The sequence below is a fragment of the Centropristis striata genome, chromosome 1 (genome assembly GCF_030273125.1).
Source record: "Centropristis striata isolate RG_2023a ecotype Rhode Island chromosome 1, C.striata_1.0, whole genome shotgun sequence".
In the NCBI taxonomy this organism is placed as follows: domain Eukaryota; kingdom Metazoa; phylum Chordata; class Actinopteri; order Perciformes; family Serranidae; genus Centropristis; species Centropristis striata.
Window position 1 is genome coordinate 16,966,153 of NC_081517.1, and position 19,866 is coordinate 16,986,018.

At 41.1% G+C, this 19,866-nt stretch overlaps 1 protein-coding gene across 1 annotated transcript; it reads left to right on the forward strand.

Annotated features, from left to right (window-relative positions):
* The first annotated feature begins 1,692 nt into the window (after positions 1–1,692).
* On the forward strand, positions 1,693–19,126 carry LOC131975239 (G-box-binding factor-like). Its single transcript, XM_059337889.1, has 7 exons — positions 1,693–2,533; positions 11,170–11,272; positions 12,991–13,056; positions 13,213–13,409; positions 14,203–15,364; positions 16,605–16,740; positions 18,071–19,126. The coding sequence occupies exons 1-6, from the start codon at positions 2,462–2,464 to the stop codon at positions 16,730–16,732; spliced, it is 1,728 nt and encodes a 575-aa protein (XP_059193872.1). The 5' UTR covers positions 1,693–2,461; the 3' UTR covers positions 16,733–16,740; positions 18,071–19,126.
* The last annotated feature ends 740 nt before the right edge of the window (positions 19,127–19,866 follow it).

Genomic DNA, 19,866 nt, shown 5'->3' on the forward strand with positions numbered 1-19,866 from the left:
GGTTAAACAGGTCCATATTGGGCAAAGAACTTTTCTATGAGTATTGTCACATGTTAAATCTGTCTTTAAGGCCTTTCAAAGCATATTCTCAGTTTCACACACAACTATATATTACCTAAACTCCTGATATTGTTCCAGTATGGTTCCTTCATATGTTTGATGTTTGAAAGACAAATCTATTCAGTACATGACGGACGGAGTTGACCCTGTTTGCACAATTGAAACAGCTGAGTGGGCAGTGAGTAGCGTAAAGTGATTTCATAATGTCGTCCTGGGATTGTCCAAACTTTCTGCTACTCTTTGTTTTGTTTGCTCTGTTTGCCAACCCCCGCCCTTCAACAGCAATAATCCAAGCAGATTACAACAAATGTGAGGGTTTTTATTTCTTTTCTTTTTTTTTTTTTTTGGGGGGGGGGGGGGTCTATTTGCCCCAGGTCTGACTCATGACTTTAAAAAAAAGTTGGAATTACTGATGACGTAATGCACTTTCTGCATTTTACGTAAGAGGGAGAGAAATGGACAAAATGCATTTTCACAACTAAAATCCACTGTGCTTTGAAAGTTTTTTATCATCCTTTTTAATATTATAATCCAATAAGGATTACTCTCCTGTTTCTGGTATAATCAGCAGTGTATTTATTGTGACCCCATATATTTAAAAGGTGCAATCCTTGATCCAAATGTAAACAAAAGGACGGCCCATTATCTAAAATCACCAACTGTTATTTCAAATAAAGTCATTTAATATACAGACTGATCACAGAGACAAGAAATGCCTTATTTAACTTGGTAAAAAAGAGAGAAATAAACATTATAATGGGTATGTTGCATGATATTTCGCGTTATTATAATGCAGATAGGGATTAATAATCCGTATCATGGCTCCAAACTTTCCCTTTAAGAGCACCCAGGGGCGCTCAGGTCTCCTTGCTCCTAATAAGGAGGTGGTGAGCCCTGCCTTCAAGAGGAGAGGAGCAGGGGCACTGGCGCAAATGTGAGGACCAGAGTCAAGTCAGCTACATGTGAATTTACGCTTCCAGTAAGGGACTTTCAAAGTAAAATAATTGGCCACATTGTCAATATCACTTTCTTTGCAGAAATATAAAGTATTGTATCCAAATTATATCTTAGAAAAAGAAAAGTGATAAAAGAACGTTTTTTTCTGGTTTAATTTCCATACATGATATATTTAACTTACTCATTTAGAGCCATATAGCAAGGCTGATAAATTATTCAAAGTCAGCCTCAATCAAGAAATATTCCAGATATAATTTACACAGTTAATATTGTATATGAATTCCGTATTAGTGTAGCATAACCTTGGAAATAACAAAAAAATATTAAAATTTAGGCCTACATTTTCATTTCTATAAATCACTTGAAATTATGTCAGTCCGGTTGAATTAACAAACTACTTTCTCTCATCTTCAGTAGTAATGATTTGTCATACACTTCAAATGTTTTTGCTAGTGTGACAATCCAGTTTCAACACAGAGATCATTAAATATTCACAGAAAGAAATGCCACGATTTTCTCTTACTTTGAAAGCAAACTCGCCCAGTTTCCGGTATGACTCGGATTTTCTCTGTCTGACTTGACGCTTGAAACTTCAGGAGGGAGGCCCTGGTGCGATGTGGAAAAGCTGCTCACCGCTCAAGACGCAGCCAGAGAGGAGAAGCGCGAAGGGCGAGAACAACCTGAGCCAGCGACGCAGTTGAAAGGAGAAACACCGGGACAAGGAGCAGACACAGGGCGAAGTGTCTACAGGGAGAAGCTATCGATAAGAGGGGCATTTAAATAAGACAGATCGGCTATTTGCAGTCAAGTGAATCGCGCCGGGATGAGAGTAATCTGACTTTTGCAGCGGAGCAGAGAATTACGCACGAGCGCGCTATTCCAAGGTGAACCAACTTTTACGCACGGACCGTTGGAGATGCGGGGTTTCAATTTATGAGGAAAATGTTGCATTATTGTTACATTTAACTGCGATTTTGGAACTAGAGCTCCTAATCTGACCATTTTGGACTGGGTTTTTGCCGGAAAGTGGACGCATCGATCACTTTGGCACAATCATTTTGAAAAATCACACGTTTGGAGACATTCTTGGAATCGCAGTGGGGGCTTATTGGGACTCTTTCTCTTACACTGCAGCCTTCTTGATCATAACACTCTGCATTACGCACCTGCCCCCACAATACCCTTGACGTCTCCTTTTGAGAGTTTTCAAAACAGCGTTATGGACAGAGTCAGACGTCTAGCCTGCGTGTGAGTCACCGTGAGCAAACATTCGGACAAGCGGCGCTCAGAGGCAGTGACACACTTGGGGATATTTAACAGTGCGTGCCTTGCACAAGCGGCAAGCACACGACACCGGGACGAGGCTCGGTGCAGCCGGGGGATTGGACGCCGAGGTGCTAAATGCCCAGCCGGTCGCTTGCGGCTCCTCAGGCTGGGCGGCAACATGAGGTCCTGGGTCCTGCTGCTGCTGCTAGCTGCGCTCTCAGCAGTCCGTCTGCGGCTTGGCAGCGCTGAGGTAAGACCGGGAGATGTACCGGTAAACATATGACCTCTAGTCGGTGAGAGGAAGCTGACAGACATGGATTAAAAATGCATTGTTGGACATGACTGACTATAAACTACTGATTGTAGGATAAAAGCGTTTATGATGTGGTAAATAAAAATGTGGTGATCATTAACAGGCAATCATCCACCAAAATTAATATTTAAAAAATCATTTATGCTCTTTTACCTCTTACTCTTATGATAAATTGACTCTAAATTGAAATGCAGCATTTATCTCTGTCAGCTCTATAATAATGTGGGTTGAGTCTCCACTACATCCCTGGTCAAGTTCAAGGGAAGATTTCAGTGTATTTGAGAGAGGCTTGGAAAGAAAAATCGAATTGATAATTTCTGGATCATGAAGTTATCACTTCCCTTGATGGAGAATGAATGTTGTTGATCTCTTCTCTGCGTGGATCTCTTCACTGATCTTTTGCCCAACTGGCAGTAATGAATGGCTCCAAGGGAGCTCAGAATGACTGATTTCCAAAGAAAAAAGCTTGTAAGTTCATGTTCGGACTCAGATATGTCACACAGACACTGACAGTCTTTGGATGAAGTGATTTGTGGACTGATGAGGTTTTCTTCAGTTGTAAGAAGAATTTGACGTGCATACATTTCCTGAAGTGATTCTACAAACTGTGGGGAGGAGGATTTTTTGTAACAGTTTAACTGCAGGGCACAAAACCAATGCAATGTTGTGTTTCTTGTCTTGTGTGTGCATGTGTATGTGTGAGATCACATATATATCAGTCGATCCAGTTTTCCCTCTGTGAGTTTGCAGCTTGTGCCTAAAAGGGACCTGTTCTCTCTTCGGTTCCATTTCATGTTTCATCGCAGTGATTCTCCCGAACTGTTGCAAGGAAAAGTCACTCTGTCATAGACAAAGGGGGAGAGGGTGAGGCAGGGGCCTCTTCTGCAGGTCTGACAGTGTTCCAGCAGCAGGATTACTGTCACACCAGAGTCAAATATTTCATTGAGGTCCTGCTGTCTCTCCACCATTGAAATTATCTTCTATATTCTTTCAGTGCTGTTACATTATTCAGTCCTGTGTTTCACCAGACACCTGTTTCTTTAGCTGACAGCCATTAAACAGAAACATATAGGTCATAAAATTACCATTATAAAAAGTCTATAAAAGCAAGTGAAAATCTGTTAAATGCCTAATTTAGTAAAATTGTCCATGTGCATTTGTGTGTTTTGCTCTAAGCCCATGATGCACCACATCTTTACATTCAGAGCTAATTTAAGTGTCTTACAAGTCCTGCTGTTCACTCTGTCCCATCCCCAACATTTATCTGTCATGTGGATGAGCTGTCAGATGTTAAACCTCTGTAAAACCCAGCAATGATAGTGTGTTTCATAGCAATTATAGCACTGACTGTCTTCTCTCAGCCACTATTTAACCTCTGTGGTTAAGTTTTGGTTAAGTTTCAGCAACAAACTCTACACAAATGAAGTCCAGATGAAGATAATTACTGCATTATGTTGCAAAGAAGCCAACAAGGACTGTTGGTAAGAGATGAGATATGATCCAGGATCTGTGGTGTCTCATACTTTATACACCCATCCACTCCAACCCAACCTAACCTAACCAAAAGACTTTTATTTCATATTCATTTTGTAATGCATTGTTGCGTTTCTTACAGTTTACATAGAATTCTCAGAGCATTTATTTCTCAAAAGCTCCTTTTCCTGAAACTGAAATTTAGATACAGTTCACAAGGGTTTTGACAAAATATCGATACAGGAATATATCCTTGCTCCGCCAATCAATTTTTTTTTTTTTTTTAAACATGCAAGCTTTCTTTACGGATTGGCCAGGATTTTGACTTACAAAAGCTTATCTCATATTTTATATTGAAGAAGAAGAAACTGAAAAGGGAAAAATAGTGGATGGACAGCGGGGGAAGCAATGTTTAGTTTTCCTTTTAACATTTAATTTTATTTATTCTGCTTTCTAGCAGTTTATGGCAATTTAACTTTGAAATGCTCCATCAGTGTGTGTGAAAGAAGCAGAAAACTAAGGGTCTTTGCACTGTTTTGGACATTGTTTTACCTCAGCTGTCGAAATCTGTCATTTGTCTGGCTCATGTGCACGATGAGAGAAACTGCAGCTGACAGTGGCACTGACATATTTTGGACATCTGTCATGTTTTTGTCTTAAAAAGAACACTGACCTGCCATGTGACCCGAGCGTGAGTTCAGCTGAGACTCTGTGACTCTTAAATCTTCTTCTCATCACAATGCTTTAGTCCAGGGATGGAAAAAAAAATGGAGACATCTTTGACGTCTTAGTTCTGCCACATCTGTCTGTGGAAAAGACTTCACACACACACACACACACACACACACACACACACACACATGCTCACACACATGCTCACACACAGATTATTCAGCAAAGTCACTACAGGTTCACTAAAGTTGACGTAATCAGGACATCTAGATGACATTATCATAATTTAGGAGGAGGAAATCCATTTCAATTTAATGTGCAGCTGTTTCTATGAGCAATCCAATCAAACCTGACTGCTTACACAATATGTTTACAAACACAAACACACACAGACACACACACACACACACACACACACACACACACACACATACACTGAGGGTTGTTACAGTTCATTTTTAAATCCATTTAAACAGAACTGGAGTCAGATACAAACACACAAAAGCACTCACACATCAGGTCACCACTTTCATCATCTGCTGTTCAAATGACAATTGTTACACACACACACACACACACACACACACAGCTGATTGGTGGAACAGGTTGTAGTCTGACTATTGTCTCTGCGGGTCAGTTTGGATGATTTGCTGCTGCTCGGCTTGATCCATTTTACATAAGAACAACAACTAATCTGCCAGGGATTTTACGGACCTTGTGTAGCACTGTGTGTATTTGTGTGTGTGCACACATCTGGGTGCATGGCATGCGTGTAGCTGCGTAAGTGTTAGTGGACATATGTGCCTGTGTTTCTGTGTGTGTACAGCGGGGGGGTTGTGCTCTGTGTGTGCATGTGTGTCAGAGAGAAAAGCGCAGTGGTACATAAGAGTATTTGTTTGTAAGCCGCATGTGGTGCAGTATTAGAGGGAACAGAGGGTCCAGTGGACACTTTGGAAGGACAAGAATAATAATAATGCAGTAATATTAGTTATATGGAGTTGTGGATCACAGTTACTTTATTTTTGTTGGGAGTTTGTTGGAATCAGGGCTGCAGAAGTGGAGACATTTTTGGTGGCATCATTGAGGATAAGTCAAAGATTTATGTGTGAGTCATCGGATGCACATGCTGCATATAAGGACAATAACTGCTGAAGTCAATATAATTTCCAATTTATTTTCAACTTTCTAGAATGACAGATAACAGTAATGCTATTCTGCTGGAGAAAAGCAGAGAAAACATTGCAAATACAATAAATCAACACCAACTTTAATGAAGCAGTGAAAACACTCCAGGCTAACACAATATGCCTGCAGCTGCCTCATAGTAAAAGCCCTGAGGCGATGTCTCCTTGCTTTAATTAGATTACCAGCAACTGGAAGGCTTTCATTTTGAAGGAGCTAACAGTATCAGCAAGTCTGGGATGCTAACTATTCTCTCAAAATGGCTAGTGTTAACTTAGCTTTTTTTGCATCAAATGAAGAAAGACTGGACTGAATTTGCACGTTTCTTGTAGCGCAACTGTTTGTGTTTGTGCTGCAACAAATGATTATTTTCATTATAAGTTAATCAGCTGATTATTTATAAGTGGCAACCTCGACAGGTTGAAAGGTGGAAGTGCCAAAAACAGTTGCAGTTCCTTAAATGGCCACTTGAGGTTGGCTCTAAAAGCGAGTCAATCCCCATAGACCTCCATGTTAAAATGGCCAACTTTACAGCACAAATAAATGTGTTTACAGCTTGGTATAAAAACTGTTTTGCTCTTAGCTAATTCTCCTGCTCATGACAACTGTAAAGGGAATATATATGTCTACATTTTTAATCATAGTAAAACTTATGCATTAAGTTATTCATAATTAAGGCTGTGGCCGCTTTGAGTGACAGACGGCTGCCATTAAGTGTTTCAGCAACTAGGCTTCTTTCTGCCCGCCTCAGCTTACCACCTTGCCATCTTTTTGTCCATTTCTCTTGATTAGACAGGAGTTAGGAAGAGTCAGGAGCCATCATACAGACTTGGTGTATGTTTTATACAATTGGTGTAATTTTCTTGATTAACCTTTAACTTTGTTTTGTCTTCAAAATGTCAGAAAATAGTGAAAATGTCCATCAAGGTTTTACTAAAGTCCAAGGAAATGCCATCACACTGCTTGTCCAAAGATATTCAAATCATCACAATTCAGAAGAGGGAGTTAGAAAATATTTATACACTATAAAAAGTTGCTTAATTAATTATTCTATTATCATAGCAGCACCAGTTGTTTCAGCTATTGTTATGAGGGTGTTTGTGGTAATCCATATCTCCATTTTATACCAGTTTAGCAGAAGAACTCGTTACACTTTTTAGAGCATTTTGATGGTGCTCCTCCCTGATTATTTTCACCTTGTCTCTTTTCTTTCCTCCTCTACCCTCCTGTCTGCTCCTCTCCTCTGTCATCTTTCCATCCATCATCTGTACCCTCATCTCTGCAACCAGCGGGGGGATCTATCTGTTCTGCCGGTATGTGTGTGTGTGTGTGTCTGTGTGTGTGTGTGTGTGGAAGAAAGAGAGAGTACCCACCGAGCTCTGTGTCTATCAACTTTATGCGACATTATGTTGGCCCTCTGCCATATCTCTGATAAAAGAAGGCGTGTGTTGTGACAGCGCGGCTTGATTGTGAGTCACTCGTCACACACTGGGATTTTGTTGTTTTTGTGTGTGGGTTTACTTTTTTGAGCCTGTGGCTGTTTTTGATAGCATGTTTGTGTATGCATGACGTGTGCATGCATGTGTGTGTGTGTGTGTGCGTGTGCGTGTGTGTGTGTGAGCAGTCAGCTGGCCCCATAATTACATTCCATTACATTCACCTTTCTCCTCAAACATTCCATACAATCTCTTTGCCTTCCAGGCTTTCTCCAAGGCCCCATGCAGTGTGTGTTTTTGCACTAAATTGTGTGTGTGTGTGTGTGTGTGTGTGTGTGTGTGTGACCTGCTTGTAGATCATGACATCCTACTAGACAGTCTTCGACCCAAGAGCTTAGCTACGCACACCCATGCAGTGAAAGAAATGAAAAATGTCAAACTTTCCAGAACACCGTTGAGCAGGAAAAAGGCATTTACAGGCTTCACAGTGAGGCCTAGTTGTGTGTGTGTGTGTGTGTGTGTGTGTGTGTGTGTGTGTGTGTGTGTGTGTGTTGGACTGCAAAAAAAGGAACTTCATGTCAGATCCATTCTGGGTAATTTAACTCTTCTGCTCCAACCACTATTATTAGCTTTTTGGCTTTTTTTTAACCAGAAGGTTGTTGTTTGTCCATTCTTGGAACTATTTCCTGTCTATGTGCTCCACTCTCTAATTTAAACATGTGTGTTTGTGCATGTGTGTGTGTGTTCGCGATTAGCACTGTCACTATAATGATAGCATGTTACAGAGTGAAAACTGCTTCTGTGAATGTGTGTGTGTATGGGATAGTGTGTGTGTGTGTGTGTGTGTGTGTGTGTGGCTCTCTGGACAAATTGGGCGGACAGTTAAGTGGTTAAGCATCTGTGTGTGAACTGGAAAAGAGGGGGCAAGTGTGTGTGTGTGTGTGTGTGTGTGTGTGTGTGTTTGCTTAACTAGGTCAGCCAATGGCTCGTGAAAGTCATCCAGGTGTCCTGAGCCACCGCCGCCCACAAAGCAGACAGACAGAGAGAGAGTGAGAGGGGGAAAGCTTGATGAAAAATTTACTGAGAGAGACATAAAAAATTTTCATCATCTTAGATCCTTTGGAAAACATTCAAAATATGAACAAAAATAAAAGGATATATTTAGAAATATAATTTCTTCCCATTTCACCACTGTAAAGACATGCTTGTGCCATCTTTTAGATAGTATTTTTTGACATACAGTGTCATTTGGATAAATTCACAGTATAATATTTATTCAGATTGTGAGAAATAACACTTCCTAGAAATGCAATTGTGTTTTTTAAAAGACCAATAAGGCTGCTTCATCACAAAATTAAGTAAGTAATATAAGTAAATCTTAAAAATATTTATTATTATTGCCAAAAGACAGTCCAGCTTTGATTGATACATTAACGTTCTCCCAAATTATATGTAGTCATATTGGCTCGACCCTTTGTGTGCTATTCTTGGTAATTTCATGTTTAAAAAAATGCAGCTATATCTGTTTTTTCTTGTAATGGTATTTTGACTTTTTTTTTTTTTTACATCTCTTTTTATGTGCATTTTCAGTTTGAAAATGAAAATGAAAAGAGCAGACACACCAGAGATTTTCCAAATAAGTCCAAATATCGCAAAAAGCCTTCATGCTTGAGGTAATAAAGTCGACATATCAATGAAAACAACATGCAACAAAGTGCATGAAGCAGGTTACCCAAACAGACAATTATTTAATCATTAATTATTTAATCTAGTTAGTCCTCTTCTTCTGCAATGCTTTCACTGCATGTGATCGGAAAATTAGCAGGATATCGATGCTGGATTAAATGCAGGTGTTGCAGATCATCCTTTTTAACTCATCCTCATCGGCATCATGTTGTAACGTTGACTAAGCTGTATTTGTAATGCATGTCCGGTATAATAACTCGTTTTAATAAAAGAAACGAACGAATAAAAGAACGTAGTTTAGGTAAAAGTTGTTTGGAGGTGTTGATGTTGTGGATTTGGATTGAAAAGGTTGATAAATTGGACCTTCAATCAAACAAATCACAAACTGGAACCAGAAAACTTGCAGAAAATCCTCCGCCTGTTGATGTTCCTGATAATTTTAATGGAAAATCATGTCTCCAATAGAGTGAAGCGATTCAAGATTGCACATCACACTGTATCAGTGAAGTTTTTAAATTAAATTCAATGGGAGCATCGGCAGTGTGGGGACATCTGCATTCATAAATAAGGTTAAAAGAGCTCTGACACATATATCTGTGATACTTTAAGGGAATTATTTTTGCATTGAAATAAACAGTATAATTTCTCTGGCTGTATTTTCAGAATTAATATTAATTTTATCCCCACTTTGGGGAGTGTGCTCTGCCTGCATCATTAGAGAGGCTACATGTTTACTTGTAAGCTACTGTAAACATGTTATATCCATAGTCATAAATTTTGTATCATGATTGCAGGGAGAAAACAAAATGCCTTTTTTGTGCTTTTCCCTCCTGGCATCTCAGAGAGTTATCCGAAAATATTTTCCTCTCACATTCTGTACACACCCTAATTTGTTTTGGCATCTATCTGGCATGTGACTATATCAAATAATATTCCAAGTGCTCTGAGGTAGTATCAACTTACAGCCAAGCAAAGCAAAATGTGACACAGAACGCTGAGTAATCTGCCTCTGATCTCTGCAGACAAACCACACAAGTCTTTCCCTAAAACCAACCACACTGGATTCATAATTCATTCCCGCAATGGCATTCATTAAAAGTTAATTAATTATCACATTGGTCTTCTTTTATCTAGCGTAATGAAATTACTTACATAACTTTGTTGAGTGATTAAGTTATGTGTTCTTTGAACAAAACAGATTTCACAATAAAGGCAGTGAAACTTTTGTTTTAAACAGACTTGAGATTTAACACAAGCTATTGATCATGCTTTATTCCTGGTTTCTGGAGCTAAATGGAACATGTTAAAGCATGTTAAATAGAACTGAAAGTTCATTGAGAGAGTGATTGTGTGCAAGAGAGAGAAGTAGAGAGAGAGAGGCTAATTTCCTGTGTCACACCGGGAGCAACTGCGGTGTTTGTGGGTAAACAGACAGGGAGAGAGTGACAACAGTAGCAACAAACACCAATCACAACCATCATTTCCTCTGCAAGAGGAAGTGAAACTGGAGCAAGTGTTGACTGGAGATGGAGGAATTAGATATTATACATCAGTATCTCTATTTCTGTTGACAAATCTCTTTTTCTCTCCATCAAACTTTTTTTCTCTTGATTTTTCAAATGAACTTTAAGGAAAAACAAGTCATGCAAAGATTTATAAAAAATCTCTCTCTGCTTATGTAACTATTAAGAGATATTTGCATAATATAATAGCAAGATATGCACAGTAAATAGTATACACCAGTGCATGCACTTGTGCAGAAAATACCTGGTAAAAACAATGTAAAAATTTGAATTTATGAATTGATCTTAATGCTCCATTAGACAACTGATGGTGCATAACATATTACAGGATACTATGGGCTTCAAAAGATACTGCAAATTAGTTATGTCCTCTAGATTCGAGTAGGAAAAGGTTGCAATTATTTTGTCTGTTCGGCAGTACGGCTTTATTATGATGCATTTGGTCTATAAATACAGGTTCAAAGACGTTGATCTCTAAATTGGGACACCACTACTGATCTGTTCACTCTAATAATGCACAAAACTTCACTGGCATACCTTGATGTTTCAAGTTAAAGTTGAAAATGCATTACAGCAACTGTTTGTCTTTCTGTCTCCACAGAGTGATCCGCTCCCCTCGTCGCTGGTCGACCTGGTGAGGAACTCTCCCATCTCCTCCGTGGACGACCTGAAGCTGCTGCTGCAGCAGGAGACAGATGCAATAGGTACTAATAATGATAACCACACACACACACACACACACACACACACTTGCACACAGTAATAAGACAGACATGGAGGAGGTAAGGGTTTGGGTGTGTCTACAGAGGCCTGAAGAGATAGGAATGCAGAAAGGGAGAGAGCATCAGCGCACATGCCAGGCACCATGTTAAGGCAATATTTACCAGAGACAGCAGCAAGAATGATGAACCAGCTTAATGAGAAAGAGAGAGAGAGAGAGAGAGAGAGACACAGAGAGAGAGACAGAGACAGAGACAGAGAGAGAGAGAAAGAGAGAGAGAGAGAGAGAGAGAGAGAGAGAGAGAATAGCTGTGACCTTGGTGTGTTTTGGACAAACTGAGACAGAGAGAGAGAAACTTCCAGCACAAGGTCACTGCATTGTTCTCCCGCTCTGGATTCCTCTCCATGTTTTGAAATATGTGTATGTGTGTGTGTGTGTGTGTGTGTGTGTGTGTGTGTGAGACAGAAAGAGACCCCCTCCACCCACTCCCCCTCTACGCCTCCGCCCCCTCTAAACAGAGTCCAAACAAACAGCCATGCTCAAGCAGCTCGGCTGGTGATTAAAAAATTCATTAATCTTATCCTTCTGAAGAACCAAGTCACACATACATATATTAATAGACAGCCCTTTGATCATTCCATATGCATAAATAACACGGTGACATAACAGCGACCACAGAGAGGAACCAACAGAGGGAAGGATCCTCAGAAACAGGGCGCGAGGAAATGACTCAGAGTGTATGTTTTTATCAAGAAACTTTTTTTGCTGGAGACTTTGAGTTGAAGGGTCTGATTTGTGGCAGCAGATTAATTATTTGTGGATTCTTGTTGCTTTAACTTTTTGTTTTCCCCTTTCTTCAGTTTATACTTTTTGAGAAAACTTTTTTTGCAGTTGTTTCTTAACCCCTGCACTGATTAAAATTTCATTCATCACCATACAAATAAAAACATGACCATATGAACTTTTGGCACGAGTTTGAGAAAGATAAGATTTGCAGATATGGTGCAGTTATAGCAGACTGATTCCTATTGGCCAGCTGGCTGAAACAGATTTAAAATGTGTCAATATATAAAAAGAGGAAGAAAGGAATCAGTCTAACAAAACATGTAGACACAGATAAATGCATGGATAAAATTACAAAGGAGCTTCTGAGAACAATAAGAAACTGTTCTCTTTCTGCACCAGGCAGCTAATTAGGGCTAACAGGCAACCAAATAACACCATGTGCATCTGTGTATTGCACAAACACACACACACACACACACACACTGACCAAAAGCAATCTACACCAGGGATATAATTAGGACTAAGGGGCAACAGTATGAAATAACGACATATGTAAGAGTGCAAACACGCACACTCACAGATCCACACATGAGCTATATTTAACCTCTCATATCTCCCCAACAGTATTCTTGACAGTGCCGGGACAAATTGTGGCAGAAAATAGCCTAATTGTTTTAGCGGGAGGAGAAAAAATGGCTTCCTTTGTGCAATGAACAATGAGCTTTGCTAAAAACTGCCCTAAAAGCCTGTACATGCTTTACAGATTTCTGTCATCGCTTGTAGAAGTGCTGGCTCAATGTTTTCAGATAGAAGTTAAGATATTAAGTTGACTTTATTGACTCTTTGTTTGTGTTTTTGTCTCCTTCTCATCTCTCCCCCTCCTAATCTCACCTCCTCCTATGGATTTTTCTGCAGAAGAGGAAGAAGACGAGCATGATATTCTAACAAACCACACCCATGGGCGATACACTAGAAGTCTTGGTAGGTTTCCGAATCTATTTGTGTCCCTTCCTGTGTCTTTTTCTGTCCATCTGCTTCCGCTATCTGTCTCCCAACACTTCTAATGCCTTAAGCCTCCTTATTACTAAAAAAAAACACTCACACATTATCTTCTTCCTCCCTCTCCTCCTCCACCAGTTGAGGCGCAGCCAGCCCAGCAGGCGGTGTGTAAAGTTCGGACAGAGGTGATGGAGGTTACGAGGTCCATGCTGGACCGCCGAAATGCCAACTTCCTGTTGTGGCCGCCGTGCGTGGAGGTGCAGCGATGTTCAGGTTGCTGCAACACCAGGATGCTGCAGTGTGTCCCCACCGTTACCTCCAGCAGATACCTGCAGGTAAACAATGCATACAGCTGCTACGAAGAAAGAAGAAAAATAATTATTCTTTAATAATTCCAAGCAAATTATGATTAAAAACTAAGAAAAAGACATAACTGGCTAAATTGAGTTTTGCCTGATTTGATGCATCACATGAGCACAGGTCAATTGCTTGTGCACAATGTGATTGTCAATATGTTCTTGAATTTTACATACATTTTCCATATGGTGATATATACATCATGATGTTAATTGTCAAATCAAAGCAGCTTAAAGGCTCGAAAGCTTCAAAAAGCTCTGTTTTGTCATTTTAATATATTTCCTTCAATGGGTGATTTTTGCACTTACACAGAAATTGCATTTTTATATGCACAATCATTTTATTTTAGCTTTAGCTTTATATGCATGTACAGTACACTAAACATGACGTCAATGTCAATATTTATCTGCACTTGTCCATGACACATATACTAAAACATAATTAAATCTGATTCAATGCATTATGAAACTTTAGAACAAGTAATGCAGCATTTCTTTCATGAGTAAATTATACAGTAGAAACCTGGGCATAAGGCCACAAAATTTAGTTGAATTATTAGCTTCCCTGGTACTCAGCCAGTCAGATTGCTCTGCTGCTTGTTGCAACAGGCATCTCTGCTCATAGAAAGCTGTAGTATGTTGTTTTGAGTCATCAAAACAATCAGGCCGAATCTGTTTGCAAACTTTCTTATTTTCCATCATGGCTGGACCCCAAACGTAATGATTCCTAGATGTCACTTTTGAGTGCTAATGTTATTTATCTGTTCTCCAGGTGATAAAGATCCAGTACATAAACAGGAAAGCCCACTATGACAAAGCCATCATCTCAGTGGAAGACCACGTAAGCTGCAGGTGCCAACCTTCTACATCTTCCTCGTCCTCCTCATCCTCGTCTGTTCCCGTCCCTCGCACCTCCGTTCAGACCAACCCTAACCCGCCACCACCTCCACCGCAGCAGCCTCCCCCTTCCTCCCACCTTCCTTTGCCCCTCCCCCGGACCGTCCACCCTGCTCCGCCAAAGACTCACGCTTCCAAGGCCGACCTCCATCGCCACGATGATTTGAAGCACAACCAGCAGCACTACCACCCCGAGGAACGTGAACCGGTGGCGAGGCAGTGGCAGCAGGGCAGTTACACCCAGCTGGTGCACTGGACGCAGCCCAGGGTGCACCAGGCGCCGACACATGTGCAGCCGGGGGCGCACCAGCCCATCGTCGGGGTGCTAGGGCCGGTCAGCAGCTGGCCGTCTGAAGCGAGGGCGGAGCATAGTGTCATGGGAGGTACACCGCAGGTCGGGCACGGGAGCGGGTATGACGGGAGCAGGGAGGAGAGTAGCGTGCATGTCACAACCAGCGGTGGAGAAGCGCATCATCCAGATCACATGCAGAGGCAGCAACAGTTGTTACAGCATCAGCAAAGACAGCAGTTTCAGCAGCAGTATCAGTATCATCATCAGCCACATTATCCGCAGCAGTTCAACCACGGAGGAGCGGACGACAAAGAGCTGAGGACACAATATCGACTCAACACCCCCCAATCAGACAGCGCCTCTCCCCCCGATAGCCCAACCCAGCTGCCAAAATTTGCAGAAAAACCCACCCGTCCTATGACCACCATTCAGAAAGACTCAGTGACCAGCCAAAAAATTACACAGGTCACACAACAGAAACAGACTGAGACTGTAACAAGCAGTCAAAAAGAAGGGAGCGAGAGGGAGGAAAGTGGGTCGGCGAATAGTGGGGACTCTGCATCCGTAGAGCTGGCCAATCAGGGGAAGGGAAAAGACTCAAAACTGACCAGTGAGGTTAGTCATTTAACAGAGGAGGAGAGGAGACAGAAGGTTCTGGAGATGATACAGAGGGAACCTGAAGGACAGCCTCATCTTCATCCACATCATCCCCAGCAAAGACCAAAGCCGACCACATTTAAAACAGGTGTGTGACAGTGTGTGTTAGTGTGGGTGAAGGGTGGGATGAAGGCAATGTAATGAAATGCCAAATGTATTTTTATATCAGATGATCCAAAATGCACAGATTGGACCTTGGACCTAAAAGAATCAGGCTTGTTGCAAAAATAGTACTCCTGCAGACATGAAGAAAAAACAAAAACTTAAAAAGTTCATGATGCATGCTGTCTGGTGTTGCAAAATGCTGTTAGAGCTGTGGTTGCGTGCAGAGTATGTGATTTTGGACTCATTTGCATTCATCAAAACCAACAATAAAGGTTTATGCGCCACTAAAAGCACAATACAATGATGCAGTAAGTGACCCTTATCAAATTTAATGCAAGTGAGATTGAAGGGAAACCACTACTATTACTACTACTGCTACACTCCAGTAGTCATGTGTTTATTGTCTTGTATTTTAGCTTTTAATGTGCAAGAGAATCAGTGGGAGAGTTTCCCAGGCAGGAAGCAGCCCAGTGTACACATATGACGAAACATCATGGTCACATGTGTCCTGCTATTCTTCCTCGTCCCCCTGAGAGCTCTGCAGTCAGAGAGCTGGACTTCCCACTGCTTCATGTTTGACTTAAACCTGCAAGCAGCCACAGGCTTTGTTACACAGACCTCAAGGTTATCAGCTGCCCTTCAGAGTGCAGTCAGGGGCTACACACCCTGGGGCTATATTGAAACCAAGATGAAACCGCTGTTCATGTGTTGCATTCAGTACTTGGTTTGATAGGGGAAAAAAGTATTTTTTTTTGTTTTTTCCCCCTATGTGTTTGTTATTTGTTATGGCTCTCTGGTAACAGTATCAAGTACTGAAACTTAAACCACAAAGACTCACACAACAGCATTACTTGTTTCCCACTTTAGCCAATTAAAAGTACTAGGTTAAGGAAACATTGCCCCCATGATAAAAAAGAAACCAATGTTGATGCAACGGGACACAAACTCAGCCTCCGGTGTTGAAGTCAGATGCTTTAATGTCACACTTCCTCCTGCTTTGCTGTTGTTTTTAACCGTTCAAACAAATGACCAGTGTTGTGGGTTTTCATAAGGAGACAGTCTTCTGAATTCTTTGCTGATCACTCACAGATTAAATTTCTGATATCAGATATCAATGTTCATTTAGGAACGTGTGAGCTGTTTTCAAAGTTGGTTAAAAAAAAAAAAGACTCTGTATCTGACACTGTTTTGTTCTTAACATGTCTTCTCTTGATTTCTTTCAGCCCTCTCCACTGCGGCTCCCATCCCGCCCGCAGCACGTCAGGCCCCGTTCCGTCCAGCCTCGCCTCGCCGCAGGAGGAAACATCGCAAACGCATCAGCAAAGCAGCCATCAGAGCCATGATCATGTAGAGCTGCAGGTGAGAAAATGAGCCCTGAGGGAAGAAGGGAGGGGTGGTGGCCCTGACCTTGTAGCCAGAGGCAGCTTTGGATGAAGCAGAATGACAGGGGAAAAGTTCTTTAACCTGAAATTACTACTTTTGAATTGCTATAGCAGGGTCTCTGACCTTCTTGTCAGGTCAAGAGAAAAATACATTAACCTGTAGTTAATGTTGCTGTTCTCTAGAACAGTGGTTCACAAATGGTGTGGCACGTGGAATTTTGTGACAACCATACACTATTAATGCATAATGGCTCACAGCCATAATGTCCTCATTCTTAATGTAATGATTGCTATTTTAAACATGTGGTTAATGTTGTCAAGTGGTTGCAGGTTGTATAGCTTTAGGGACAAAAAGAGCTAGATGCACCTGTCTTGTAAACGGGGCCTCTGACTGCAGTCGACATCACTTGCACCTGCTGAAACAACTAATAGTGACCCATATGACCTTTTGGTCAAATGACCCATATCGCGGTTTGCAGAGCATTCTAAAAATAGTCATCGTCGGCACTGACAGCATCATTATACATACATTTATGGTTGGCGGTTGTAAAAAAAATCTGCAGTTTAAGGTCAGTTTGAACAGTAAATAAGTGTATGTAAATGCTGGAAATGATATGAGGACGACGTGACTGCTGAAAGTGACATAGTTTTGTAAAACCTTGAGGCACCGAATTTCAGTGATGTTTAAACCACATCGTTTACGTTTGTTTTCACATGGGGCATAAACCCCGTTCTCCTGGGTGAAAGTCCAGTGTCTGCAGCCTCCCGGACCTCCATAGCTGGCTACTTTAACCCACTGGCTGTCTACTTCATGTCCAAGTGGAAAGCCCTGATGGTGTGCGTTGAGATTTTGGCTTGCCTTGGGCACAAAAAGTTTGAAAACCACCTTTCTGGAAATTTACCTGGGCAATTAAATAGTAACATGGACATGCATCTTCACAAATAAATCTCTTCCTGCAGGATTAATAACAGAATTAGAATGGTAGTATGTATTTGCAAATATTTACCTTACAGATTTTTTTCTGGCATGGAATTGACTTAATTTCAATGAATCAATATCTTAACCATTGCTTAAAAGTGGCTTGCCTTTGCTGGAAAAAACAATTATGGTCCGTGCAAAAGAATGTAGAATGTATGTAAAGTATTTGTCAATATATCAATACATTTTGGCTTATTAATAAAGGGGCAGATGAAATAACATGAGTTGATAGAAGTCAGTAACATAAGTGGGTCATAAGTAGAAACAAAGTTTGAAAAGAAAGAGTGTGGAATTGAAGAATAACAAATGTATCTTCTTTCCCTGACAGGAAATGGTGAAGCGAACCAAAAGCCAGACAGATTGCACCAAAGGAATATGGAGGCAAGAAACATGGGATTGTTGAATGTGGGATGACTGACTCTGACTCTGGACAGACGCTGAGGAGTCGAAAGATGTGACGGGACATGGCTGCTTTTTTCAAGGGACAGCTTCAGACAAAGTCACCTTTCCTGCTCCAGAGCTGCCGCAGAGTGTCCAGCTTCATGGATATAATAAAAGTGCAATCTTATAAACTCATCGGAATGGATACTTGTCACACTAAACACTGGATTTCATCTGATGAACCATAAACCCATTAAAGTGGATCGATGGAAGCTGGTGGAGACTGGTGGTCTCTTATTGCAGTTGGCAGCCATTGATTGGCTGCCTAAACACTTTTGACTTCTAGCTCAACTACTGATTGGTCCACAGACAGACGGAGAACTTGACTTTGACATGGACTAAGAAGTCATTATTGGGGGCTAAACCTCAAGCTCGAGATGAATCGGAAAACGTGCAGAACTGGATTTCTACACTGGGACGATAACTGGAAACTGGAGAGTGCAGCTCAGGCCTCAATGCCAAACATTACTGTTGTCCTTCAATGTCTGAATCTAACTTTATCTAACACTGGAGTAGCCATACACTGATCATACTGCATTGACTAGAGAAGTGCTCTACCGTGTACTGTAGCTTAATGTACTGGAAAATATCGATAACCTGCTCATTTTGTACTACTGCCAGATCAAAATGGAATAACAACCAAATGCCTGCCTAGATAACATGCTATGAATATCCACATTAAAGCAAGTCTTAAAAGACCTGGCTTTTAGAGATCGCTGTGAGCCAGTTATAGCCAACACTGTATGTATAAATGCTTTTAGAAAACGATTTCTGGGAGGGGTGGGGAGAAAAACTTTATTTCTTAACTTATTTAAAAAAGGAGGATATGAAGTCCTCCAGTTCTCAAGTGTAATTATTGTTGCGGACATGTTTCAGATTATAATTATTGGTTGTACAACTGTTACTGTTATGAATGTTATTTTTAATAAAAAATAAAAATGTTCAACGAATATACAGCTTGTTTGTACTTGAGATTTTGTGGATGTGTTTTTGTGTGCATGCAGCTGCGCATGCATGTATGTGCACGTAGAGTGTGTGTGTTTAGCTGTGTACGTGTGCTCATACAGGAGACTCCTCTGCTAGTCTTTGCCCTGTGACTGCAGCTCTGTCACTCAAAGCAAGGCAGGGGTCAGCAGAAATGTCTGGTTGCTATAGGAACTCGCCGACGGACACGTCAACAGAGAAGTATCGTATGGTGAAAGAGAGACGAGGGAGGGGAGGGACCGGGGGGTGTCAGTCCAGGAATGGACAGAAGATGAACGACACAGAGAGAGCGAGAGGGAGAAAGAGAGGGTGAAGGCCCAGTTAGGGGTGGAGTGAGATGAAACATCACAGCAAAGCGAGAAGAGAGGAAATAAATGAAATGCCAATAAGGGCAATAAAGTAATCAGGCTGTAAAAATATATGAAGGAGTAATAACCACCAGAGAGAGGCCTGTCAGAAAGATAATTTAAGATATAGGGGTGCTGCTTAAATGTCATTCTGTTGTGTAACGGGGTTTCCCCCTGCAAAGCTAATTCGGTCAGCAGATTCACTTCTTTAAGAATGATGACTCAGCGTGTACTTTACCAGGCCTGGAGGTACATAAACACACAAACACTCACTTTTAGACGGCCTGGATTTTTTTTTTTTCCAAAAGATTGACTGTAAATCCAAATCGCTGTTGTCTAAAAAAAAAGTCAA

Coding starts and splice junctions, on each gene's coding strand:
- LOC131975239 (XM_059337889.1), top strand. CDS start 2,462: ATGAGGTCCTGGGTCCTGCTGCTGCTGCTAGCTGCGCTCTCAGCAGTC. Junction 2,534..11,169: donor TGCGGCTTGGCAGCGCTGAG/GTAAGACCGGGA, acceptor CTGTCTCCACAG/AGTGATCCGCTCCCCTCGTC. Junction 11,273..12,990: donor GCAGGAGACAGATGCAATAG/GTACTAATAATG, acceptor ATTTTTCTGCAG/AAGAGGAAGAAGACGAGCAT.